We start from the raw sequence: 26,751 nt of genomic DNA on the forward strand, positions 1-26,751 counted from the left end.
TTTCTTGTAGTACAAGTCTGCTGGCAATTAATTCCTTCAACTTTCGTCTGAAAGTCTTTATTTCACTTTCATTTTTGAAGGATATTTTTGCTGGTAATAGAATTCTAGGTTGATATTTTCTTTTAGCTCTTTAAAGATGTCACTGTATTATCTTTGGGCTTGCAGTTTTTGAAAGATGCCTATTCTCACTTTTGACTTTGTTCCTCTTTATGTAATGTTTCTTTATTTTTCTGGCTTCCTTTAAGGTTTTCTCCAGGATTTGGGGAAGATGGTGGCATAGGAGGACTCTGAACTCACCTCCTCCCATGGAGATGACAAATCTACAACTACCTGTAGAACAATTTCCTGAGAGAGATCTGGACGCTGGATAAAAAGAACCCCCACAACAAGGGACAACACTGACAGGGTGGAAGAGGCAGAAACACACCTCTGTGGAGGAAAAAACCCACATCCTAGCCACGGCACTTCATGGCAAGGAGCAATCTTAAAGGTATGAAGCTTCTCCTGGAGGGGCAGGGGAATCTGAGTGTGGGATCTGTGCCACAATAGGCATCCCAGTCTTTAGATTCAGCAAACTGAGATGAGATCCCATAATACCTGGGTTTGCTAGCTTTGAAAACCAAAGAGGAATATCCTCAGAAAAATCCTTAAACTTCAGAGAAAGAAAAATCTGCTCTTAAAGGGCACACACACAGATTCACCCATTCTGGAAACCAACACAAAAACACAAGAAAAGTGCATACTCTGTTGATAAAAGAGACTCACTTACTAAGCTCTGAGCACATCTCAGAGAGGCAAGAGGCAGCTGGGCCCACCCCTACAAGGACTGAGACACTGGCAGCCGTCATTATGGTGACCTAGATCAGTCCTGCTGACACAGACTCTGCCAGATGCCATTGGATTCCTTCCTCTAGCCTGTTAGTGCAGGGGTTTGCCCTACCCACTAGAGCACCTATACAATTGAGTACAGCCAGGGCAGGCAGCCCACCCCAGGGACTGGCCCTGCCCACCCGCAAGCCTGAGGTGAACTTGTGGGCTTGTGTGGACAGGGTGTGTGGGACCTCTGCAGTCGGGGAAGTGGAATGGGTCTACCTCACCTCAGTGGGGTGTGCATACGGGGTGGGCCTGTGTTAGTGGGGTGTCTGGGCCCATGGGTGGGGCATGTTGGCTGCAGCAGACTTGTGCTGCTGGCCACCTCAAACAGCTACACAGGGGATCTGCCCTGCTTTCCAACGCCTGAAATAATTATGTGCTGCCAAGTCTGGTGCCAGCCCGATCCATCTGTACTTTTGAGAGAGCCGATGAGAGCTGCATGGAACCACACCAGAGGCCTGCAGCAACTGTGAGCCCCTGAGCCTAGCAACCAGCCACCCTGGGGGCCTGACTTGCTTAGTTGCAGTATTTGAGTGCTATTAGACCTTGTAGCCCAACATGCAAGGGCTTACACTGTGCGGTAAAGTGACCACAGCAGCCACACACAGCTGAGCCTTACAACCAGCTGACCTGGGGACCAGACTAGCCTACCCGTGCACCCACAACAAGAGCAATGCCATTGTAGACAAGGGCACACATAGCCCATGCAGGGGACACTCCTGGAACATTTGAAACAGGTGACAAAAGGGAAGCACAGGGGGCCGGCCCTGTGGCATAGTGGTTAAATTTGGTGTGCTCTGCTTCCATGGCCCAGGTTTGTGGGTTCAGATTCCAGGTGTAGACTGACACCACTTGTCAGCCACGCTGTGGCTGCAAACCACACACAAAATAGAGGAAAGACTGGCACAGATAGTAGCTTAGGGCTAATCTTCCTCAAGCAAAAAGAAAAAAAAAAAGAGGGAAGCATATTGCTGGGCCCCATAAAGCATCTCTTACATAAAGCCATATTCTCTTACATAAGGCCATATTTCCAAGATTGGAAGACATAGCTGATCTACCTAATACATAGATATAAGATCAGAGAAGTGGGGAAAATGAAGAGACAAAAGAATATATTCCAAATAAGGGAACAGAACAAATCCCCAGAAAAAGCATTAAAGGGAATAGAGATAAACAATTTACCTGATAAAGAGTACAAACTAACAGTCATAAGGATGCTCACTGATCTTGAGAGAAGATTAGATGAATACAGTGAGAACTTCAACAAAGAATTGGAAAATGAAAAAAAGAACCAATCAGAAATGAATATATGATAACAGGCAGTGACATCAGCATCATGGCAGAGTTAGCTTTCCCAGTAATCTCTTCCCTCCACCATAAAAAGAAAAAGACATTTGTACTTCAACAGAGGACATCCAAACACAACACAAAAGATGTCTGAGAGACCCACGCAGCCATACGATGGATGGCGGAGAGGCTGGAGCCCCCCTTGGAAGAGGTGGAATGGGGTAAGAGAAAACTTTGCTCCTTCCACAAAAGACTGCGATCCGGGACTGCAGGCAGCCACTGAGAGGGAAGGAATGGGGGAGGGGACATTTGCTCAAGGGGACATCAAAGGTTCCTGAGGGCCCTTGCAGTCTAGGGGAAAGCCCCTACTGAAGTGAAAACTAATGTGGGAGTGACCTCATCAAGCCAACACCACAGGAGAGTAGAGAGTGAGGGCACAGTGAGAAAATCCTGAGAGCAGGCAGAAGAAAGCGCCCCTCACCCCCACCTGCCAAGCACCAGCTCCAGTGCCTGGGATCTTGGGGGTAGGCAGAGGGCTCAGAATACATGGCTCTTGACTCCCACCCAGTGGCGAAAGGCAGTAACTGCGACCAAATAACAGAATGATGTGCAAAAACAGAGCCACAGCCTATAGCAGTATCAAAAATTATATTAAATCTCCAGACCACACAGAAAATGACAAGTTCCCAGAAATCAGTCCTGAAGACACAGAAATATGTAATCCAAATGACAGAGAATTCAAAATAGCTATCATCAAAAAACTCGAGTTAAAAGAGAATGTAGAGAAACAATGAGTTTAGGAGCTAGTTCACAAAAGAGATTGAAACTATAAAGAAGAATCAATCAGAAATATTGGAGATGAAAGACACAATCGATGAGATAAAATATGGATTCCCCAAATGCTGGAGCAGACATCATAGAGGAGCGATTCAGCATAATACAGTATAGACATGTTGAAATGCTCCAGATAGAGGAGAGAGAATTAAGACTATAAAGAAATGAAGAAAGTCTCTGAGATATATCCAACTCAATTAGAAAATGCAACATAAGAATTATAGGTATTCAAGAGGGAGAAGAGAAGGAGAATCAAAGAGAAAACATGTTCAAAGAAATAATAACAGAGAACTTCCCAAACCTGAGGAAGGAGATGGAAATCCATGTGGAATAAGGTATCAGATCTCCTAAATATGTCAAAGTAAAAAGATGTACTGCAAAGCATGTAGTAGTGAAACTGGCAAAACTGAATGACAGAGAAAAAAAATTAAGGGCAGCAAGGCAGAAGAAAATAACCTATAAAGGAACCCCTATCAGGCTTTCAGCGGATTTCTCTGCAGAAACCTTACAGGCTAGGAGAGACTGGAATGACATACTCAAATCTTTGAAGGACAAAAACTTTCAGCCAAGAATACTCTATCCAGTGAAAATATCCTTCAGATATGATGGAGAAATAAAAACTTTCCCAGATTAAAAAAAAACTAAGGGAGTTCATAGCAACGAGACCCACCCCCTCAAAATACAAGAAATCCTCAAGAAGGCTCTCATACCTGAAAAAAAAGGGGAGAAAGGGGTTACAAAGCACTGAGTAAGGAGACAAATAGGTAGACAAAAATCAGAAAATTGTAGCTGTACATCAGAATAGGTTAGCAAATACTCAAGAATAACATAAAAGATAAAGGGAAGGAAAACACCAAAAACAAAGATAATCTTGTCCTTTTAATGACAAACTCACAACACAAGATGGAATAAAATGTGAGAAAAACAACTTGGGAGGGAAGAGGAAAGGGACTGAATTTGTTTAGTCTAAGGAAATAAGAGGCCATCAGAAAATGGACTATCTTATCTATGAGATTTTGAATACAAATCTCATGGTAACCACTAAACAAAAAAGCAGAACAGAGATACAAATAATAAATAAGGAAAAAACAAAGAAATACAACATAAAAAACTACATAACTTGACTGGTAGACCAAAATTCACAGGACGAGAAACAAAGGAAATGCAGGAGAACCAGAAAACTAGTGATAAAATGGCAGCAGTAAGCCCTCATATATTTGTAATCACCATAAATGTAAATGGATTGAATTCTCCAATGAAACGACACAGAGTAGGGGCCAGCCCAGTGGCACAGTGGTTAAGTTCACATGTTCTGCTTTGGTGGCCTGGGGTTTGCCAGTTTGGATCCCGGGTGTGGACCTACGCACCGCTTGTCAAGCCATTCTGTGGTAGGTGTCCCACATATAAAGTAGAGGAAGATGGGCATGGATGTTAGCTCAGGGCCAGTCTGCCTCAGCAAAAAAGAGAAGGATTGGCCACAGATGTTAGCTCAGGGCGAATCTTCCTCAAAAAAAAAAAAAAAGACAGACACAGAGTGGTAAGATGGATTAAAGAATAAGACCCAACAATATGTTGCCTCCGGGAAACACATCTCAGCTCCAACGACAAACACAGGCTCAGGGTGAGGGACGGAAGAAAATACTCCAAGCAAATGGCAAACAAAAGAAAGCAGATGTCATAATACTTACGTCAGACAAAGTAGACTTCAAGATAAGACAGGTAAAGAGAGACAAAGAGGGGCAGGATATAATGATGAAAGGGACACTCCACCAAGAAGACATAACACTTATAAATATCTATGCACCCAACACTGGAGCACCAAAGTACATAAGGCAACTACTAACAAACCTAAAAGAAGCTATTAATAATAACACAATAATAGTACAGGACCTCTACACTCCACTCACATCAATGGATAGATCATCCAGACAGAATATTAACATGGAAACAGTGGAATTAAATGAAAAGCTAGACCAGTTGGACTTAATGGACATATATAGAACACTCCATTCAAAAACAGCAGAATACACATTCTTTTCAAGTGTTCATGGAACATTCTCAAGAATAGAACATATGTTGGGAAACAAGGCATGCCTCAATAAATTTAAGAAGATTGAAATAATAACAAGTATCTTTTCTGATCAAAATGCTATGAAGCTAGATATTAATTAGAGGAAAATAGCTGAAAAAGGGACAAGATGTGGAGACTAAACAACATGCTATTGAACAACCAATGGATCATTGACGAAATTAAAGGGGAAATCAAAAAATATCTGGAAACAAATGAAAATGAAAACATCATACCAACTCATATGGGATGCAGCAAAAGCTGTATTAAGAGGGAAATTCATCACAACACAGGCTCACCTTAACAAACAAGAAAAATCCCAAATAAGCAATCTCAAACTACACCTAATTGAATTGGAAAAAGAACAACAAACAAAGCCCAAAGTCAGTCAAAGGAGAGAAATAATAAAAATTAGAGCAAGAAATAAATGCTATTGAAACAAAAAAGGCAGTAGAAAGGCTCAATGAAACAAAGAGCTGGTTCTCTGAGAAGACAAAAAAAAGTGACAAACCCCAAGCCAGACTTACAAAGAAAAAAAGAGAGAAAGCTCAGATAAATAAAATTAGAAATGAAAGAGGAGAAATTACAACAGACTCCGCAGAAATACAACGGATTATAAAGAATACTACAAAAAGCTATATGCCAACAAAATGGACAATCTAGAGGAAAGGGATAAATTCTTAGACTCTTACAACCTCCCAAAGCTGAATCAAGAAGAAACAGAGAATCTGAATAGACCAATCACAAGTAAAGAGATTGAAACAGTAATCAAAAGCATCCCCAAAAACAAAAGCCCAGGACCACACAGCTTCACTGCGGAATTCTACCAAACTGTCAGAGAGGATTTAATACCTATCCTTCTCAAGCTACTCCAAAAATTTAGGGAAGATGGAACGCTTCCTAACGCATTCTACAAGGCCAACGTCACTCTGATACCAAAGCCTGACAAGGACAACACAACAAAGGAAAACTACAGGCCAATATTACTGATGAACATAGATGTAAAAATCCTCAACAAAACATTGGCAACTCGAATACAGCAATACATCAAAAAGATCATACATCACGATCAAGGATTTACACCAGGGCCACAGGGATGGTTCAACATCCACAAATCAATCTATGTGATACACCACATTAACAAATTGAGGAATAAAAACCACATGATCATCTCAATAGATGCAGAGAAAGCATCTGACAAGATCCAGCAGCCATTTATGATAAAAAGTCTTAACCAAATGGGGATAGTAGGAAATTACCTCAACATAATAAAGACCATATATGACAAACCCACAGCCAACATCATACTCAGTGGGGAAAAAACTGAGCGCCATCCCTCTGAGAAGAGGAACAAGACAAGACAAGACAAGGATGCCCACTGTCATCACTCCTATTCAACATAGTACTGGAGGATTTGGCCAGAGCAATCAGACAAGAGAAAGGAATAAAAGGAACCCAAATAGGGAGGGAAGAAGTGAAACTCTCACTGTTTGCAGACGACATGATCTTATATATAGAAAACTCTAAAGAATCCATCATAAAACTTTTAGAAATAATTAACAACTACAGTAAAGTTGCGTGGTACAAAATCAACTTACAAAAATCAGTTGCATTTCTGTACTCTAATAACGAACTTACAGAAAGAGAACTCAAGAATACAATCCCATTTACAATTGCAACAGAAAGAATAAAGGACCTAGGAATAAATTTAACTAAGGAGGTGAGGGAGTTATACAAAGAAAACTATAAGACATTATTGAAACAAATAGATAATGACATAAAGAGATGGAAAGAAATTCCATGCACATGGATTGGAAGAATAAACATGGATAAAATGTCCATACTACCCAAACCAATCTACAGATTCAATGCAATCCCAATCAGAATCCCAATGACATTCTTCACGGAAACAGAAGAAAGAATCCTAAAATTCATTTGGGGCAACAAAAGACCTCGAATCGTTAAAGTAATCCTGAGAAAAAGAACAAAGCTGGAGGCATCATAATTCCTTGACTTCAAAATGTACTACAAAGCCATAGTGATCAAAATAGCATGGTACTGGCACAAAAACAGACACACAGATCAATAGAACAGAACTGAAAGCCCAGAAATAAAATCGCACATAAATGGACAGCTAATCTTTGACAAAGGTGCCAAGAACATACAATGGAGAAAAGACAGTCTCTTCAATAAATAGTGTCGGGAAAACTGGACAGCCACATGCAAGAGAATGAAAATAGACCATTATCTCATGTCGTACACAAAAATAAACTCAAAATGGATCAAAGACTTGAAGATAAGTCCTGAAACCATAAAACTCCTGGAAGATGATATAGGTAGTACACTCTTGGACACTGAACTTAAAATGATCTTTTTGAATACCATGTCTTCTCAGACAAGGGAAACAAAAGAAAAAATAAACAAGTGGAACTTCATCAGACTAAACAGATTTTGCAAGGCAAAAGAAACTAGGATCAAAACAAAAGGACAACCTACCAATAGGGAGAAAATATTTGCAAATCAGATATCCGACAAGGGGTTAATCTCTGTAATATATAAGGAACTCACACAACTGAACAAAAAACAAACAGCCTGATCAATAAATGGGCAGAGGAGATGAACAGACTTTTTCCAAAGATATACAGACGGCCAATAAACACATGAAAAGATGTTCAACATCACTAATCATCAGGGAAATGCAAATCAAAACTATACTAAGATACCACCTTATGCCTGTTAAAATGGCTATAATCACTAAAACTAAAAATAACAAATGTTGGAGAGGGTGTGGAGAAAAGGGAACTCTCATACACTGCTGGTGGGAATGCACACTGGTGCAGCCACTGTGGAAAACAGTATGGAGATTCCTCAAAAAACTAAAAATAGAAATACCAAATGACCCAGCTACCCCCTACTGGGTATCTACCCAAACAATTTGAAATCAACAATCCAAAGTAACATATGTACCCCTATGTTCACTGTGGCACTATTCACAATAGCCAAGACATGGAAACAATCCAAGTGCCCATCGACTAATGATTGGATAAAGAAGATGTGGTGTATATATATATACACAATGGAATACTACTCAGCCATAAAAAAAGACAAAATCATCCCATTTGCAATAAAATGGACGGACCTGGAGGGAATTATGCTAAACAAAATAAGCCAGACTGAGAAAGACAAACACCAGATGATTTCACTCATGTGTGGAATACAAACAAACACATGGACAAAGAAAACAGATGAGTGGTTACCAGGGGAAGGGGGGTGGGGGGTGGGCACAGGAGGTGAAGGGGAGCACATATGTGGTGACAGACAAGAAATAATGTACAACTGAAATTGCACAATGATGTAAACTATTATGAACTCAAATAAAAATTTTTAAAAAATCACATGATTGGGACTGGCCCCTGGCCAAGGGGTTAAGTTCACGTGCTCCACTTTGGCGGCCCAGGGTTTCACTGGTTTGGATCCTGGGTGCAGTCGTGGCACCATTCATTAGGCCATGCTGAGGTGGCATCCCACATGTCACAACTAGAAGGACCCACAACTAAAAAATATGCAATTATGTACTAGGGGGACTTGGGGAGAAAAAGCAGGAAAAAAAAAAGAAAAAGAAAAAAAAATCACATGATCATCTTAATAGATGCAGAGAAAACATTTGACAAGATAACAGCATCCATTTATGATAAAAACTCTGAATAAAATGGGTATGGAAGGAGAGTACCTCAACATAACAAAGGCTATATATGACAAATTCACAGCTAACATCATACTCAATGGTGAAAATCTGCTATCCCTTTAAGAACAGGAACAAGACAAGGATGCCTACTTTTGCCACTCTTATTTAACATAGTATTGGAAGTCCTAGCTAGAGCCATCAGGAAAGAAAAAGAAATAAAAGGGATCCAAATTGGAAAGGAAGAAGTAAAACCATCACTATGTGCAGATGACATGATTTTATATATAGAAAACTCTAAAGAATGCACCAGAAAACTATTAGAAATAATAAATTAATACAGTAAAGTTGCAGGGTACAAAACCAACATACAAAAATCAGTTGCATTTCTATATACTAACAATGAAATAGCAGAAAGAGAAATTAAGAATACAATCCCATTTACAATCACAACAAAAAGAATAAAATACCTAGGAATAAATTTAACCAAGAAGTGAAAGACCTGTACACTGAGAACTATAAACCATTGTTGAAAGAGATTGAAGACACAAAGAAATGGAAAGATATTCTGTGCTCATGGATTGGAAGATTAACATAGTTAAAATGTCTGCACTTCCTAGGCTGGCCCGGTGGCGCAGTAGTTAAGTGAGCATGTTCCGCTTCTCGGCAGCCCGGGGTTCGCCAGCCAAGATCCCGGGTGCAGACATGGCACCGCTTGGCACGCCATGCTGTGGTAGGCATCCCACATATAAAGTAGAAGATGGGCATGGATGTTAGCTCAGGGCCAGTCTTCCTCAGCAAAAGAGGAGGATTGGCAGTAGTTAGCTCAGGGCTAATCTTCCTCAAAAAAAAAAAAAGTTTGTACTTCCCAAACCCACCTACAGATTCAATGCAATTTCTATTAAAGTCCCAAGGACATTTTTCATAGAAATAGAACAAAGAATGCTAAAATTTATGTGGAACAACAAAACACCTTGAAGAGCCAAAGGAATCCTGAGAAAAAGAACAAAGCTGAAGGTATACTCTCTGATTTCAAAATATACTACAAAGCTATAGTAATCAGAACAGCATGGTGCTGACACAAAAACAGATCAATGGAAGAGAATCAAGAGTCCAGAAATAAACCCACACACCTGTGGACAGCTAATTTTTGACAAGGGAGCTAAGAACATACAACGGAGAAGGGAAAGTCACTTCAATAAATGGTGTTGGGAAAACTGGACAGCCACATGCAAAAGAATGAAAGTAGACCATTATCTTACACCATACACAAAAATTAACTCAAAATGGATTAAAGACTTGAATATAAGACCTGAAACCATGAAACTTGTAGAAGAAAACATAGCAGTATGCTCTTCGACATTGGTCTTAGCAGTATCTTTTTGAATACTGTGTGTCCCCAGGCAAGGGAAACAAAAGAAAAGAATAAACAAATGGGACTACATCAAACTATAAAACTTCTGCACAGCAAAGGAAACCATCAACAAAATGAAAAGACATGGGGCCAGCCTTGTGGCCAAGTGGTTAAGTTTGCACACTCCGCTTTGGTGGCCCGGGATTTCGCTGGTTTGGATCCTGGGTGTGGCCATGGCACTGCCGTCAGGCTACGCTGAGGCGGTGTGCCACATGCCACAACTAGAAGGACTCACAACTAAAAAATATACTACTATGTACTGGGAGGATTTGGGGAGAAAAAGCAGAAAAAAGAAATTAAAAAACAAACAAACAAACAGACAACCTACAAATTGGGAGAAGATATTTGCAATTATATATCTGATAAGAGCTTAATAGCCAAAATTTATACAGAACTCATACAACTCAACAACAAAAAAACAAACAACCCAATTAAAAAATGGGCGAAAGATCTGAACAGACATCTCTCCTAAGAAGATATACAGATGGCCAACAGGCACATGAAAAGATATTCAACATTACTAATTATTAGGGAAATGCAAATCAAAACTACAATAAGATATCACTCATGCTCATCAGAATGACTATAATTAACAAGACTATAAATAACAAGTGTTGGAGAGGGTGTGGAGAAAAGGGAACTTTCATACACTGCTCTTGGGAATGTAGACAGCCACTATGGAAAACAGTATGGAGATTCCTCAAAAAATTAAAAATAGAAATACCATAAGATCCAGCTTCTCCATTCCTGGGTATTTATCCAAAGAACATGAAAACACAAATGTGAAAAGATATTTGCACCTCTATGTTCATTGCAGCATTATTCACAATAGCCAAGACTTGGAAACAACCTAAGTGCCGATCAAGGTATGAATGGATAAAGAAGATGTGGTATGTATATACAATGGAATAATACTCAGCCATAAAAAAGGATGAAATCTTGCCATTTGTGACAACATGGATGGACCTTGAGGGTATTATGCTAAGCAAAATAAGTCAGACAAAGTTAAATACTGTATGATTTCACTCATAAGTAGAAGATAAGAACAATAATAACAACAAACAAATAGTTAGATTGGTGGATACCAGAGAGGAAGAGGGGAGGGAGGTGGGCAAAAGGGGTAATAGGGCACATGTGTATGGTCACAGATAGTAATTAGTCTTTGGATGGTGAACATGATGTAGTCTACACAGAAACTGAAATATGATGCACACCTGAAATTTATATAATGTTATAAACCAATGTTACCTCAATTAAAAAAATTAATTAATTTTTAAAAAAAGGTTTTCTCCTTATGTTTGGTTTTCAGCAATTTGACTATAATGTGCCTCGGTGTGTTTTGTTTCTATCCATCTGCTTGGTGTTTCCTGAATTTCTTGGATCTGTGCTTGCCATCTTTTGTTAAATTTTTTTTTTTTTTTTTTAAAGATTTTATTTATTTTATTTTTTCCTTTTTCTCCCCAAAGCCCCCCGGTACATAGTTGTGTATTCTTCGTTGTGGGTTCTTCTAGTTGTGGCATGTGGGACGCTGCCTCAGCGTGGTCTGATGAGCAGTGCAATGTCCGCGCCCAGGATTCGAACTAACGAAACACTGGGCCGCCTGCAGGGGAGCGCGCAAACTTAACCACTCGGCCACGGGGCCAGCCCCCATCTTTTGTTAATTTTGTAAGATATTAGTTCTGACCCACATTCTCTCTCTTTTCCTGGAACACCAAGTACAAGTATGGTAGACCATCTGATATTGTACTACAGCTCTTAAATGTGCTGTTCTCTTTGTTTTTCAATTTGGATTTCTAGTGACTTATTGTCAAGTTTACTGATGTATTCTTCTGCAGGTCTAGTCTGCTGATAAACATAAAGGAATTGTTCATTATGTTTTAAGTTTTTATCATTTCCATTTAACTCTTTATAGTTTCCATCTCTCTGCTGAAGAGACTGGAAGAATCTTTTCTGGAGACACTGAGAAGCTCATGAGAAAAATTATGGACATTTAGGGTCCCACAAGTTTAAAAAGCTACCTATAGTGAGGCCCCCTGGTGGACAACCCTGTCCGTAAACACAGAGATTCTAATCAGTAGCTTAATGCCTTATTCTTAAATACGAACAGAAACTTAAGGATTACTAACTATTTGATAAACGTCTTTTACGTGAATGTCAAATATCACAACAAATAGAGGAAAAGGAACCAGAAGGAAACAGTCAATGCAAGGAGCAGAAGACAAACAAAAATCATGAAATAGCCTCAAAGATAAAAGAAAATAGTGAACTTATGAAATAAGACCAGGAAGCTGGGGGGGGGGGGGGGGCGCGGAGGGTGAGGTAGGGGGTGGAATAATATTTAGAGAACAAGAAAGAACTCTTATAATTAAAATTTTTGACAAAAATTCAAAACTCAAAAGAACTGGAAGGTAAAGTAGAGAATATCTCCTAGAAGATAGAACAAAATATGAAGAGATGGAAGAATAAGTGAGAAAAATAGGACTATTAAACAAACACCCTACTAATAGGAGTTCCAGAAACAGAAAACAGAGGGGAGAAAAGTATTAAATTATTAGATACAATACAAAAACATTTCTTTGAACAAAAGAACATGAGTTTCCCAGTTAAAAAAACCCACACGAAGTATCCAGCATAGTAAGTGAAAAAAGACCACACCAAGACACAGCATTGTGAATTTTAATGGCTATGGATAAAAATGAACTCTAAAAGCTTTTGAAAAGAAAAACCAAATCACCAGTATGGACTGGGACTCTCTTTAGCAATATTCAAAAAACAGATACGAAAAAAACTTTTAAATTTGGAAAGAAAATGATTTCCAACCTGGAATTATAAAACCCAGCCAACATATCAAATTTGAAGCCGAATAAATATTTTCAGAAGTGCAACAATTCAAAAATTTGCCCTCCATGTACCTTTGTCAGTAAGCTACTAAAGAATGTGGTCCATAAAAACAAGGCAGTAAAGGAAGAGGCAGAAGCCAGGGGGCTCTAGCAACAGGGACTTGATCACAGGACAGAGGGCAGTCTGGATCCCCAGAGTGAGGCAGAGAGCTCCCAGGCAATAGCTGGATGGGAGCAGGAGATCTGAGAGCTCCAGGAAGGGTGTCGCCAAGAAAAAAAAGGACTTGATGTACTTGCCAGTTGGATAAGTGTTTTCCAGCTTTGGTGACAAGTTTAGTAGTAAATTAATAATAGGTATATAGAAATAAACAAAAGAAAAAATGGGGCAATTAGTAAGTAGAGGGCAAGTAACAATTACACAAGGAAATATAATCATAGTATATTACACAGCTCTGCTGTGAACAATATATACATGGTTGTAATATAAATACTGCAATATTAACAATTAGAAATTGTGATATAATTGTATTATATGTAATTATATTTGGGGGCAGGGAAATAGGGCTAAATCTTCATCAAAGTAGGAAATAAACAGCTAAGGTCCAAAACCGAAAAATCAGTAACTAACAGTATAAACATGTTGTTTAGAAATAGGATGCAAATACCCAAATAAACTACTAAAAGATGTGAAAGTAGCTGCCTCTGGAGAGAGGGAATAGGCTTGAGAGATATGGGGCACAGTTGCTGTTTTTCTTTGTAAGTCATGCTATTGCTTGATTTTTGAACAATGTAACTATATTACTACTTATTAAAAATAAACTTAAAAAACACACCAGACCCAGCCCAAGATCACAGCAGCTGCCTATATTACTACTTATTAAAAATAAACTTAAAAAACACACCAGACCCAGCCCAAGATCACAGCAGCTGCACAATTAAGGATTGTACGGGTCTGGTTGCATGGATCTTGGGCCATGTCCAGTTTCAGCTCCCCAGAGCAATTCTGGGGACAGTGGGCTTCAACCAGGAGATGGGCATCAGCCACTGCACTGGCCACCTTGACATAGCTCTCAAAGATCCCCTTCTCACCCAAGTCCAAGCCCTCAACCCTGCAGCTTACTGTTTTCATGTGCTTCCTTGTTTGCCTTCCCTAGTGGACTAAGAGCTCCCCAAAAGCCAGATGTTGCATTTTTCATTTCTGTTCCTCCCTCTGCCACTCTTAAGTGGCTAGCTCAGGGCCTACAACCTGGCAGGTGCTCAGTGCTCCGCAATTCTCTCATACATGAGTGTAGGCAGAGGGGGTTTATGGTCCAAAGAATCCCTGGTGAAGGTAATGTTGTGGAAAGGGTGGGGTGGCTGCATGAGGCTTGGCAAGAAGATGGTGAGGCCTGGACCAGTAGCCTCCTCTGACCAGCTGTGCACCTCCTCACCCATCCTTGTGCAACGTTCTGTCTCATCTGTCATGGTTTTGCCTCCCAGGGGGCCACATGACCATACCAGGAGCTTCTGTCCTTCCCCACAGCTGGCCCAATACGCTGCCCATGCCATCAAGGGCAACCCAGAGGGTATGAGTAGGCTACTCCAGTAAACCCTTTCCCACAAGTAACTGCAGCTACTTTTAGAGGACTGCTGTCATGTGCCAAGCATGCCACCAAGTGCCTTATATGCACTGGTTCATTTAACTCTCACAGAAGTCCCATGCATTAGTCCTCCCCTCCCTGCCATTTTACAAGTAAAACAACTGAGGTTTGCAGAAACTAAATATCTTTCTGATGTGCTCTTAACCACTATGCTGGAACCCCCAGCAGCTGACTTTTGTTCCCAGAGGTGTCAGAGCTGGAAGAGACCTTTGATGAGAAAATGAAGGCTCAGAGAGGAGTGTCTCACCCAGACTTCCATCAGAGCTGGTGAAGAGCCTGGACTAGAACCCCCCATCTTGAGTCCTTGCCCAGTGCTTGCCTACTACTGCACCCCGACTCCCTGCTTGAGCTAGCCTACCTGGGAATGACTAGGCAGCAAATGACTCCACAAGGAATGACCCCCTGCCTCTCTGCCCACCTAGACAGTCACGAAGTTGACAGGGTGGGAAAGAGGCCTTCCTACCTTTCCAGCACCACTCTCTCCACTGACAATGATAGACTGGTTGACTGGCTCAATCAGGCTCTTGACATTCCTGTAGGTCTGCTCGCCCACAGTGAAGATGTGGGGCTTCAGTTTCTGAAACATCAAGGGGTGAAGGGTCACATGAGAGAATGCCTGTCTTCAAAGAGTAGTTGATCCAATGATGGCTGAGATGGGGAGGCTGCCAAAAGCAGTGCCAGGAGGCTTCTTCTAGAAAAATGTCCTGGATGTAACAGTGTTAGGCCCAACTGTGGGGACCCCCATGTGGCTTTACCCACTCATCTTCTGTCTGGAAGCAGTGCTGGCCTTGACCAGTCTATGGCATTAACACTTTATCCTCCCATCTGCCATCGTATCTTACCTTAATAGTCTTATTCTGCTGTTTATTACTTTGTTATTGGACTTTGCGAAGAACGTTCTTACAAGTCACTGCCTAAGAAATTTGTGCATTAGTTGGATAGCTAACTCTATGTCATAGACGAGAAATCTGAGGTTCAGAGGGGTTAAATAATCTTCCCAAGGCCACTCAGCAAGTAAGTGCAACCATGTGATTTGAATTCCAAGGCCACTGTTCTCCTTTCTGTCAACAGATATTAATTGTCCTCAATTTGCTGGGCATCAAGCTGGGCACTGGGGAAACAGAGGGGACCATGATATGGCTTTTGCCTTTGAGGAGGCATATAAGCAGAGACAGACTTTAGACAGGACACAGCCAGACAGTCAGAGATGGACACTCAGGACAGACTTTCCATGGATTCCACTTGGACACTTAACCATGTATGAGCATCTGGAAGGCTAGGCCATCTGCACAATGCCCATCCAGCAGTGATCACTTACCCACAGCTTCCTGAAGGGAGAAAGCATTGTTCTAGATGGTGCCAGAGCTATCCCTCTCTCCACCTGCCCTCGCCCCAACCACCTCTCACCTGGACTGTTACAAAGCCTCCAGCTGTTCTCCCTGCCTCCTGTCTCACCTTCCTGAATCCGACTCCCCCAACTTCCAGAGTAATTATCCCATGGTGGCCTCCACACAGTCCCACCTCCACTCCAGGTGAAGAATCTTTGGGGACTCTCTCTGCCTCCTGTGGTGCTCCAGACCCTTCACCAACAGCCCACCTTATCTCATCTTCCTACTTCATCTACTGCTTCTCTCCCCAACATCCCCCCATCCCACCAGCAAGTTTGCTCTTGCCTCTTCGTGAACACATCATACATTTTTTTTTTTTTTTTAAAGATTTTATTTTTTCCTTTTTCTCCCCAAAGCCCCCTGGTACATAGTTGTATATTCTTCGATGTGGGTCCTTCTAGTTGTGGCATGTGGGACGCTGCCTCAGCGTGGTTTGATGAGCAGTGTCATGTCCGCGCCCAGGATTGGAACTAACGAAACACTGGGCCGCCTGCAGCGGAGCGCGCGAACCTAACCGCTCGGCCACGGGGCCAGCCCCAACACATCATACATTTTAACATCAACTAGTCTATTCCCTGCCTGCACCACCCCCACCCCCATAAGAATTTATTCCTCTCAGTAGAGATGAACATGTGCTGAATTTTCTGGGACAATCCTTATCGCATGTAATTTTATTCTTTTCCAAAAAAGTGATTTGTTAAATACACAAAAATACCTTTGTAAATCCTTTCCTATTACTAAATTCAGAAACAAACAATAACTCCTTTGTCCTATGCCCCTATTTTAGGTCCCAAACTCAGTTAAACACATATTTATTTATCTCCCACTTTGCACCTACTCTCATGTGTCCAAAATTCTGCAGGCTCCCAGTGAGCAGGGCCGTGGCACCAGCACACTCTGAATGACTGCATGGCTGGTAAATAGATGGATAAGGAGAGGCTGCGAGGAGGCCTAGGGGGAGGTAGGGGAGCCCCGAGGCCCAGGAAGCGGCTGAGTCTTACCTGGGGCTGAGGAGCAGCGTGGTATTCTCTCATCAGCTCTGGCGAGTAGAGCTGAGGGACAGGCTTGAAGGGGTTCAGAGCCACCAGGGTGCAGCCAGCATTGGTGTAGAACGTGTCTGCCATGTACCGAGCCTGCAGACACCTCAGGACTGAGGCAGATGTGCCTTTAGCAAACTCTGGCTCAAATGTAGACACAATCGCACACACAGACAAACATCGCCTAACAGTGTTCCCTCTGCAATTAGCCAAGTGTCATTAGATCCCAGCAGCTCCCTGATGAATAGGTACAAGATCTAATTAAGATGAGCCCCAAATCTGGAGCAAAGTCTGTGCTGGGGAACTCAAGGACAGCTGCCAGGCAGAGATCTGGAGCAGCCCATTTGGCTCCAGGTCAGGAGTCCTGCCTGCCTCAGTCTGGCCAGGGGAAGCTGTGCTGAATGCCGAGATCACACCTCCACCCTCTTAGAGATGGTGCTCTTGAGAGGGAGGCCCATACCTGTCTCCAGAGTCACAGGATTCACCTTGGTGAGGTCATCTAGCTGGTGCAGTGGGGCCTCCCCACTCAGGAACTCCTGCAGGTCTTCTCTGAAGGATTCCCCGCCTTGGGCATCAGAGACTGAACTGTGGCCATTAACCTGGGAGGGAATGACAGGGCCGTGAGAGCTGGGACTCGGACTAGTTGGCAGCTGTGTAGGGATGGGGGCCCGTAGAGTAGAAAGAGAACAAGCCTCTAGTGTCACAGTCTGGTTGGGTTCAAATTTCAGTTCTGCCACTTACTAGCCCTGTGACTGGGGGTAAGTTACTTAACCCCTCTGAGGCACAGACCTTTATTTGCAAATAAAGGAAAACAAAACCAGTTCAAAGGGCTATTGGGAGGAAAAATAAGAGACAGACAAAGCAGTTAGTCAGTGCCCAACATAGTATGTACTCAATAAGTCAATGAATGCTATCCCCTCTCCTCTGCCATGAGCTCCAGCTTCCAGCCTTACTAGGCCCGGCAGGGCTGTGGCCCAAGATGGGGGCCTGCTATAGGAGTATCTGAAAGGACAAGGACCATGGTTTGGGCCTTTTTTAAAGAGACCATTCAGCTGTGAAAAATCAGCTGTGAGGTAGCCCCATGCCTTCATCACCTGTCTCTTGGGGCTTAAATTTAGCCTGGCTAATTAATTAGTTTCTTCTGTCCTGGGTCTTCTTGATAGGAAGCCTAGCTCGGAAGTCAGATGAGGTCAAGAATGGGCACCAAGGGGAACAGGCCCTTTCTCCTTCTCCCTTGCCCATCCTTGATGCTAACACTTTCCACATGTTTCCCCTCCCCTATTTTCCTCTCATGGTCCTAGTTTTCCTCTTGTCTCCCTGGGGGCTGCAGGAAAGATGGGGTGGGGAGTAGACGACAGTAACCTGGCTGAAATTTGCTTTTGGAGGAAGGGGTCCGTGACATGATGTGTTTAGGTTTCCAATGAGACTAGTGAGCCCCAAAAGTTCAAAACCTTCAAGTCAAGGTGGCAAGTTTCTTTCCAAAGATGTTGCCTGTCCTCTGAACTTGGGCCCACCATAATGCACAAGGCAGACTCTTGGCTTTGTGGATAAGTGCTGAGGTCAGAGCATGGCTGGATCCATGCAAATCCCTCTGCTCTAGGGGAAAATATATTATTCACAAACCCAGCCATAATTTACCAACAGCTTTGATCTAATCAGAGAGGCAGCTGAGTATAAGAGTCAACAGCCTGGACTTCAAAGCTAGATTGCCTGAGTTTGAATCCTGATTCTACCACTTGCTAGTTGTATAATCTCATGTTGGTTTCTTAACCTCTTTGTGCTTCAATTTTCCTCATCTGTAAAATGGAAACGGTGGTAGTATCTACCTCATAGATACTAATAAACACATGAAGTATCTAGAAAAGGCACCTGGCATATGCCCCCAAAGTTAGCTATTATTATTCTTTTAAAAGTGGCTCTTCTAATTAGGCAATCACATGCTAAGGGCCTTAAAACTACATGTCCCTTAAGCCTGAAACTCTGCTTCTAGAAAATGATCCTATGTAAAGGTCATCAGAATGTTCAGTGTATATGGGGCCATTTATAATTGTAAAAAAACTGAAAACAACCCAAATGTCCAAATAGTAGACAGCTTAAATTACAGAACATCCTGATGATGGAATAAAGAAGGTTACAAAAAATATATCTTTAAATGTTTTAAAAATATATATTTATGGGGAAAAAATCTAGGATATTCTCTAAAATGTTGATTATCTTTGGGTAACACAATTATGGGTAATTTTAATGTTCTTTTTGCTTATGTACATTTTCCACATTGCTTATGAGTGTGACCTTGAATAAGTCACTCAAACTCTCTGAGCCTTATCTCTGAAATGGGGATATAGCAGCACTGGATATGTAATACTGTATCATTCTCGAGGACTAAACAAAATTATATGAGTAAAGCGCTTAGCGTTGTGCCTACTATATAGCAAACACTCAACACAGAGCAGCTGGTAGTATGGTTATGATGAACATTAATGCTTTTTTAATAAGAAAAAAACCAAGTTAAAAACAAACAATAAAAAAGCCCATAGCAGATAACTGTCCTGCCTGCTTCTCTCCAGCCTTCAAGCCTGTTTCATGAGCCAAAAGGCTGGAAGAAGGTCAAGCAGCAGTGTCTACCATGGCTCCCTTGAGGCTGGCTGGCCTCACACTCGGTCATCCTGTTGAGTCTCAGGCACTTTCCTGCCTAGGACTCCAGTAGAGTGTGAGCTCCTTGAGGGCAGGCATCATCTTAATTATCCGCGTCAGCCCAGTGCCTGGCAACACTTAAGAAATAAAAATCCAGCAAATATCTCCTGGTATTCTCTGGACCAAGAGCTGCATGTGAAGGATGGTAATGGAGCTCCACAGCGAAGGGTGATTTGGAATCCTGCAGGCCTGGGGCCATAGTAGCCTTTTTTAGAGAGGTAGAGATCTTGAGTAAGAGTAAGGTTTCATGTCCCAATAGCAACCCCATATGCGCCCCATGATCCATTCATCAGAATCTTTCTATTATTCCACATAGGTCATCTTCTCCCACATTTCTGCACAGACTGACCTCTTTGCCTGGACTGCTTATTTTCCTTCTCCACTTGGCTAATTCCTACTTATACTTTAAGGCTCAGTTTCAAGGAACACCTCCTCTTGGAAGGCCCAGGCATCCACTGTGCCTGTAAAATCCAGGCTGGCAGGGACACCCCTCAGGACTGCCTCACTGGTTCAGGCTTGTAAGGTCACCACAGTACCCTAAGGATTCCCTTACTCCTCCCATCTTATCCATCCCAGGGAAGAGCTAAAACCACAACAGAAGAGATTCAAATCAGGCATTAGGAAGAGCTCCTTGAGAACAGGTGAAAGGCTCTGGAGTAACTATCTGAAGAGAGGGGAAAAAAAAGACCTTTAAGGAGTCTTTCCCTTCCTTCCAGGTCAGGGCAATGTAACCTTCATTTAGGCAAGTGAAAGATGGGAAGGTGCCTCAAGTGCTTGAGGGCCTGGGTTATCTAAGGGTGAGGTTTTACCTGCTGGAGCATCCTCCTTCAGTGTGGTCAGCCAGGGTTCTGGGTCACAGGCACGAAGAGTACTGTCCACTTGGTCATGGGGGCACAGGCTGGAGCCTGGGTCCAACAAAGGCCTCAGTTCTGGAGGAATCTGAGACGAGTCACCCGTGAGCCTGCAGCATGAGAGAGAAGACAAGGGCCACACACAAGTGAGGGCTTCTCCAAGGTGACTCACTCCTGCTCCTCCCACCAAGCAGGAGGAACCAAAATGAGAACCAGGGGGAGCCAGGGCAGAGAGGGAGAGTCTGTCCTGTTCTCTGCCAATTAGAGAGCAGGGGAAACGTTAATGAGAACGTCCAGAGGCTCCCTGGGCTCCTTCAGGGCCAGTCTTACTACAGGGGTTTGGGATGGGGCTGCAAATCTTCTGGGTCAGTGTGCTGTGGGGGATGAAGACACTGGGAGACAGAGAAGCCTCATGCCCTATCCTCTCCACTAGACAGAAATCGCCTAGTTTAGTTTAGCCAGTAACTGGTGGAACAGCTAGGCTGAAGTCAGCTCTTGAGGCTCCAGAAAAGCTGCTGTGTGGGAGGGAAATCACAGCTCAGTCATTCACTGGTAAGCCATATCACCTTCCTGGCCCACCCTGATTCCTCATCTTGAAAATGGGGATAGTAAAACCTACCTCACAAGGAGTGGTTGTGAAGGTCAATGAGGTCATGGATTGAAAGCACCCCATGAAGTACAAATCTGAATATTCACTCAGGGGGAATATTGTTAATGCCCCTAGTAAGGATGGATAATCCATTTGGGAGCACTAGTCAGGTGGAACAGTCAGTGTCAGTTTAAGGCAAGGATTTCAGAGGAGGGGAATCTGTCTGAGAAGGAGTGTTGTGAGGCTGGGCCCAGACCAATCTCTGGAAAATTGTAAATGACCCTCAGACCTGGAATTTCCCAGGCCTCTACCCTCCCCAACAAGGAGGGACGAGGATGAGGGGTGTGTGTATTGGATTAACCCTGGTAGAGACTTTCTCGGGGCTCTGAATACATCTAGCCTTTGACAGAACTCAGGGATAGGGACTTCCATAGAAACTGGAAGGACAATTCAGGCAAAGAAGGGCATCAGGACTGTGTTGGACACATTCACCCTGGACACTGACTGTACCTCATCCAAGGGACAGCCTTGCAGAGGGCTCCTGAGACTCAAGGAGAACAAAGCTTTCTCAACTGGAGGCTCATCTTAAGAGAGAGGACCACGGGCTAGCCCCGTGGTGCAGCGGTTAAGTTCGCAGGTTCTGCCTGGGCGGCGGGGGTTCCCTGGCCAGGATCCCGAGGGCAGACCTACACACTGCTTGTCAAGTCATGCTGTGACAGGCGTCCCACATATAAAGTAGAGGAAGATGGGCACGGATGTTAGTTCACGGCCAGGCTTCCTCAGGAAAAAGAGGAGGATTGGCGGCAGATGTTAGCTGAGGACTGATCTTCCTCAAAAAAAAAAAAAAAAAGAGAGGACCAGAGCAGGAGCACAACAGGCTGCGGGGTTAGAATCCAAAGCACACAAGCCCTTAAACTCAGAGCAGAAGAGCTCTATAAGCCTTATTCCATTTCCTCGTTTTCTAAAACAAATACTAATATCCAGACCTCACAATGCTGAGTTAAGGATCAGATGGGCTAGTACCTCTGAGAACGCTTTGCAAATGTTGGTTATTATGATGCAGCGTCAGCTCCCAGCCAGTCAAGTCAGATTAGAGCGGTTTTCTCCAGTTCTCCCCATCGTCTTCGCGGTTACCAACCGAGAATTTCTGGAAAGGGTGTGACCACTGTGGGCAGAAGAGAGATGGTAATGAATAGGCGAAACGTCGAGGCAAGGCAAGGCAAGCGGCAACCTGACCCCCAGCTCCTCCTCTTCTCCAGCCTCAGGTTCTTTCTTGGCTTGGAGGACAGTGGGAGGGCAGACCAGAAGAGCCGGGTAAGGGTCCTGGGAGTCCCGCCGACCCCGCCCCCACGTCCTGGCGGGAACCGGGGACGCCCTGTCCCGGCGAGGTGCCTGCCGGGCCCAGGGCTGGGATGCCACTCCAGCAGCACCTGGCACGGGGAGAGTGTGTCCTTCCCGGGAAGGTGAATGTGACCCGGCTAAGGGCGCAGCCTCTCCCTTCCCGGTCCCTAGGTAGGGCGAGGAGAGGAGCGGGAGCCGGGACCCAGCCTGCCAACCGGGACCCTTCCCCCACCTCGGGCCGCCCCCTGTCGGCAAGGTAGAGAGGTGGAGAGTGACCGTGAAAGGTCCTTGTTTTGGGATAAGAGAGGGTCAGAGGGAAAAGGGAAGAGAAACGGCGCTTTGGAAACGGGAGGGGGAGACACCCCCTTCTTCCTCAGCGCTCTGGCGGCAAACCGGCCTCTTGTCCCTTCGGGGTCGCCAAGGGCTTCGGACCTGGGCTGGGGTGTCACTCACCGGTCCCACGACCTGAGCCGCCGAGCATGCGGCCCCCACCGGGCCCGACTGGAAAGGCGGGCGGGCCGGGCGAGGCGGCGGGAAGAGGCCGGGGAGGGGAGGGAGGAGGAGGCAGGAGGGAAAGCCGGGACCGCAGATCACACCCGGCCGGCAGCGGCGGCTCTGGCCCAGGGGCTGGGAGCCGGCTGGCTCCTCCCCGGGGCGGGGCGCGCACAAGCGGCGCGGGGCGCACGTGGCCCGCCCGGGATTCCGGATCCTGAGTTGGGGGCTCCATTTGGGACCAAGTGTTTTGCGAGTTTGGGGTAAGACGGCGGTGAAACGGCAGCCTCCCGTCGTGTGACGGGAGGGGCGCGGGAGGCCGGGCTTCCTGGGCCGACGGGCCTCACAGGACCGTGGGGGCTTCCCGTAGGGGACGCCGCGGCCGAAAGTTTGCGCCGAGCCCTCTGACCCCAGCGCTCTGACAGGGCCTCGCCCCGGAGTCGGTGGGGCGCGCCACGCGCCCTTCCCGCTCCGGGCTCTCTGATGGCCGGCCCACGGCCACGACCCGAGAGGACCTGGGCTGGGCGAGCCCCTGATGGGAGGACAGGCGCGGGAAGCAGGCCTCCTCCTGGGCTGGGGTCGCGCGGAACCCACCGGCCCGGAAACGCACCCGCGCCGCGACGGCCGGAAACGCCGCTCGGAAGGCGGAAGCGGGTTGCTCCCGCGTGGCCTTGCGGTGGGAGCCGGGTGGCCCGGCCCGCGTAGACCGCCCTCTGCCCCGGGTGCGGGGCTGCCGGGACCACCGGGAGCACGTGAGGTGTAGGGCCCCGCGCGCCGTGACGTGTGCCTGTCGGGAACAAGAGTCTGTGTTATCGTGAGGTATTGTTGCTGGGCTGAGACAGGCCATCATGCGTGCATGCGTTCCTTTATTCAAGATGGTTCTTTGTTCAGCCAACAACGTGTTCTTCCTTTGTGCCACTTGTCAGACATTGATGTGTGGCAGAGACGCGTTTTAAATCCTTTTAAAACAACTGACACTAGTATGCGCTCTACGCCCACGTCCATTCTACCTACTACACCTTCACCTGAAAGTGTAGTTGTCTGTAAATAGAGTCAGGAGCAGCCTGGGGCTCAGGAGACCGCTGGAGGACTCGGCATTTTCTACCAGAGGCGATAGGTTCAGAGAGGCTCTGAACAGAAACCAAGGCAACAAACTCCAAAGTGAACTTAAACACCTTCTCTCTCCTTGCCCCTCTCTCCATCTCTTCTGGGATTTGACTTACAGTCATTAGTTAAGTGTATTTGCTTACATAATCTTCATGACATACACTGCTTGGTAATAGGAATTCCTATCCGCCTGATTCCATTCTCAGAGTTTATATCCCAAATTCACCTTTCTTTGTGAGTCTGCCTTACACTGAGACTATTCTAAAGCTTTTTAACCAATAATTTCATAGTGTTAGTGTCACATTCTTATCCTGATGTGTGTTAGGCTTCTTCCGACAATCCTTGGAATCACAAGTCATAGGTTTTGCTCTGATTTGAAAACATTAGGGCCTAGAGTTCTGCTCTGAAACCTAGGGATAAGAATAAAATCAAGTCAGGTATACATACATGCCGATTCCACAAGAACATTGCACAAATGCATTCCTTTGCCCTTGTTTTCACAGGAAGAAGAAAAAAATGTCTCAGAAGCAGATGAAGGAAGCTTTTGTCAGTAACCACAATGGAACCAGCGTGCTGGAAATCACCCAGGGCTTGTGCTTGCCTGCGCTCTGTGTCCTGTGCAGAGGGCTCCTGATCATTCTCTCACAGCACTTGTGTTCTTCTTCACATACCTGGGGAACTCGATTCTTCATTGACTTTGTTATCCTGATAGTTCCCCTGGTGGCCACGTTGACCATTTTGTCTTCATTTGTCCTCCTTGAGCACCTTGCTGTAATTATCATTGGGGCAGGAATGTTCTATCATATATACTGCAGGAGAACTTGCTATGCCAGAATACCTGTCCAAAAAATCCTTGAAAAATTCTTGAAAATCAGTGTAGAATCAGAATACATTCCAGCTATCTCTTGTTTTCGTGTAATTAACAGTGCATTTACTGCTGTTGCCATTTTGGCTGTGGACTTTCCACTTTTTCCCAGAAGATTTGCCAAAACTGAGCTCTATGGGACAGGAGCAATGGATTTTGGAGTAGGAGGCTTTGTTTTTGGTACTGCAATGGTTTCTCCAGAGGTTAGGAGAAAATACATGAAAGGGTCCACATTTTATCATCTTACAAAGTCATTGTACTCTGTCTGGCCATTAGTCTTCTTAGGAATAGGCCGATTAGTCGTTATAAAATCCATAGATTATCAGGAACATTTAACTGAGTATGGGGTTCACTGGAACTTTTTCTTTACCTTAATAGTTGTGAAATTGATAACATCACTACTTTTGATTATTTTTCCCCTAAATAAATCCTGGATTGTGGCCATCAGCATTACTGTATTATACCAGCTAGCCCTTGACTTTACCCCACTGAGAAAGTTAATTTTGTATGGCACTGATGGCAGTGGCACAAGGGTTGGTTTATTAAATGCCAACCGAGAAGGAATAATCTCTACCTTGGGGTATGTGGCAATACACATGGCTGGTGTACAAACAGGATCATATGTGCTTAAAAAAAGGTCACATATCAAAGACTGGATAAAAGTAGCATATTGTATTCTACTGACAGCTATTAGCCTCTTCATATCTCTTTACATAGTTCAGGTAAACGTAGAAGTAGCATCTCGCAGAATGGCCAATTTAGCCTTTTGTATTTGGATAGTTGCTTCTAGCCTGATCCTTCTTAGTAGTTTATTACTAGTTGATATAATTTTGAGTTTTGCCAAATTTCTAATTAAAGGGGCTCAAGTACCATGTTCTTGGAAACTTATCCAGTCACCTGCTACAAATAAAAAGCATTCAGAATCTCTAGTCTCTGAAGCTGAAAGAAGGGAACCCAGTCTTTGTCTAGTTACAGCTATGAACAGAAACCAGTTAATTTTTTTCTTGCTGTCAAATGTAACAACTGGCCTGGTCAACCTGTTGGTAGATACATTACACAGCAGTACCTTGTGGGCCTTATTTGTGCTCAATCTCTATATGTTTACCAACTGTTTAGTTATATATGTGCTACACTTGCAAGATAAGACTATAAAATTTTGGTGATCAGTGGGGGTAGTGTGTATCTGTTTGAGCAATATTAATGAGGAAGAATAAATATTAAATGTGAAGAAATTGGGCTTTTGGCAACCCAGTATTAACTATATCTTATTATAAGAGTTTCAATACTCCATAACAGTAGTGATGCTCAATATTTTAATGCGTCTCAGCACTATATAAAACAAACCAATAGAGAAGAAAAAGAGCCTTATGACTTGTTAGATATTTATTGAAGTATTTTAAGGAAACTTGTGTTTATAGTTGTGACACTGGAAGATTGGAGGGTGGGGAGGAGGATTTTTACTTTCTACCTTATACACCTTACACCATTCTGTACTTCTTTGGTATGTATTACTTTTATATATAATAGGGTACATTAAAACACCTCAGTGTGAACTGTGGAATTGTCAATGCTTCTTTACTTTTCAATTTTAATCTTTTAAAAAAGCCTAAGTATAAGAAAGTGTTTAGGGGCCAGCCCCGTGGCCTAGTGATTGGGTTTGTGTGCTCTGCTTTGGCGGCTCAGGGTTTTGCAGGTTTGGATCCTGGGCGCAGACCTAGCATCACTCATCAAGCTGTGCTGAGGCAGCGT

The 26,751-nt window shown here is 43.9% G+C and overlaps 2 protein-coding genes across 17 annotated transcripts in view; one reads left to right on the forward strand and one right to left on the reverse strand.

Moving 5' to 3' along the window:
* Nucleotides 1-26,751, reverse strand: part of MYO19 (myosin XIX) — a 55,779-nt gene that overhangs the window by 22,058 nt on the left and 6,970 nt on the right. For 8 of the 13 annotated variants that reach the window (XR_011423303.1, XR_011423306.1, XR_011423308.1 and 5 more), the window contains exons 1-6: nt 22,992-23,132; nt 22,221-22,362; nt 20,567-20,718; nt 17,524-17,662; nt 17,028-17,176; nt 15,102-15,215 (exon numbers count right to left, since the gene is read on the reverse strand). Coding sequence is in view for 4 of the 13 variants with exons in the window: in XM_070227552.1 (XP_070083653.1) it covers nt 15,102-15,215; nt 17,028-17,176; nt 17,524-17,662; nt 20,567-20,578 (414 nt within the window). In the remaining 9 variants the exon portion in view is untranslated. Of the gene's footprint in view, nt 1-15,101; nt 15,216-17,027; nt 17,177-17,523; nt 17,663-20,566; nt 20,719-22,220; nt 22,363-22,991; nt 23,170-26,751 lie in introns of those variants that run through there. The other 5 variants (XM_070227551.1, XM_023652957.2, XM_023652956.2 and 2 more) reach the window with 4 other exon arrangements.
* PIGW (phosphatidylinositol glycan anchor biosynthesis class W) lies at nt 355-26,560 on the forward strand. Of its 4 annotated transcripts, none has more exons than XM_005597546.4 (2): nt 355-490; nt 24,641-26,560. In XM_005597546.4, the coding sequence occupies exon 2, from the start codon at nt 24,654-24,656 to the stop codon at nt 26,163-26,165; it is 1,512 nt and encodes a 503-aa protein (XP_005597603.1). In that variant the 5' UTR covers nt 355-490; nt 24,641-24,653; the 3' UTR covers nt 26,166-26,560. The 4 variants fall into 4 exon arrangements, with proteins under 4 accessions (XP_005597603.1, XP_014597107.1, XP_023508727.1 ...); XM_014741621.3 differs by lacking the exon at nt 355-490 and adding an exon at nt 22,397-22,511; XM_023652959.2 differs by lacking the exon at nt 355-490 and adding an exon at nt 23,093-23,293.

Source organism: Equus caballus, chromosome 11 (assembly GCF_041296265.1).
Source record: "Equus caballus isolate H_3958 breed thoroughbred chromosome 11, TB-T2T, whole genome shotgun sequence".
In the NCBI taxonomy this organism is placed as follows: domain Eukaryota; kingdom Metazoa; phylum Chordata; class Mammalia; order Perissodactyla; family Equidae; genus Equus; species Equus caballus.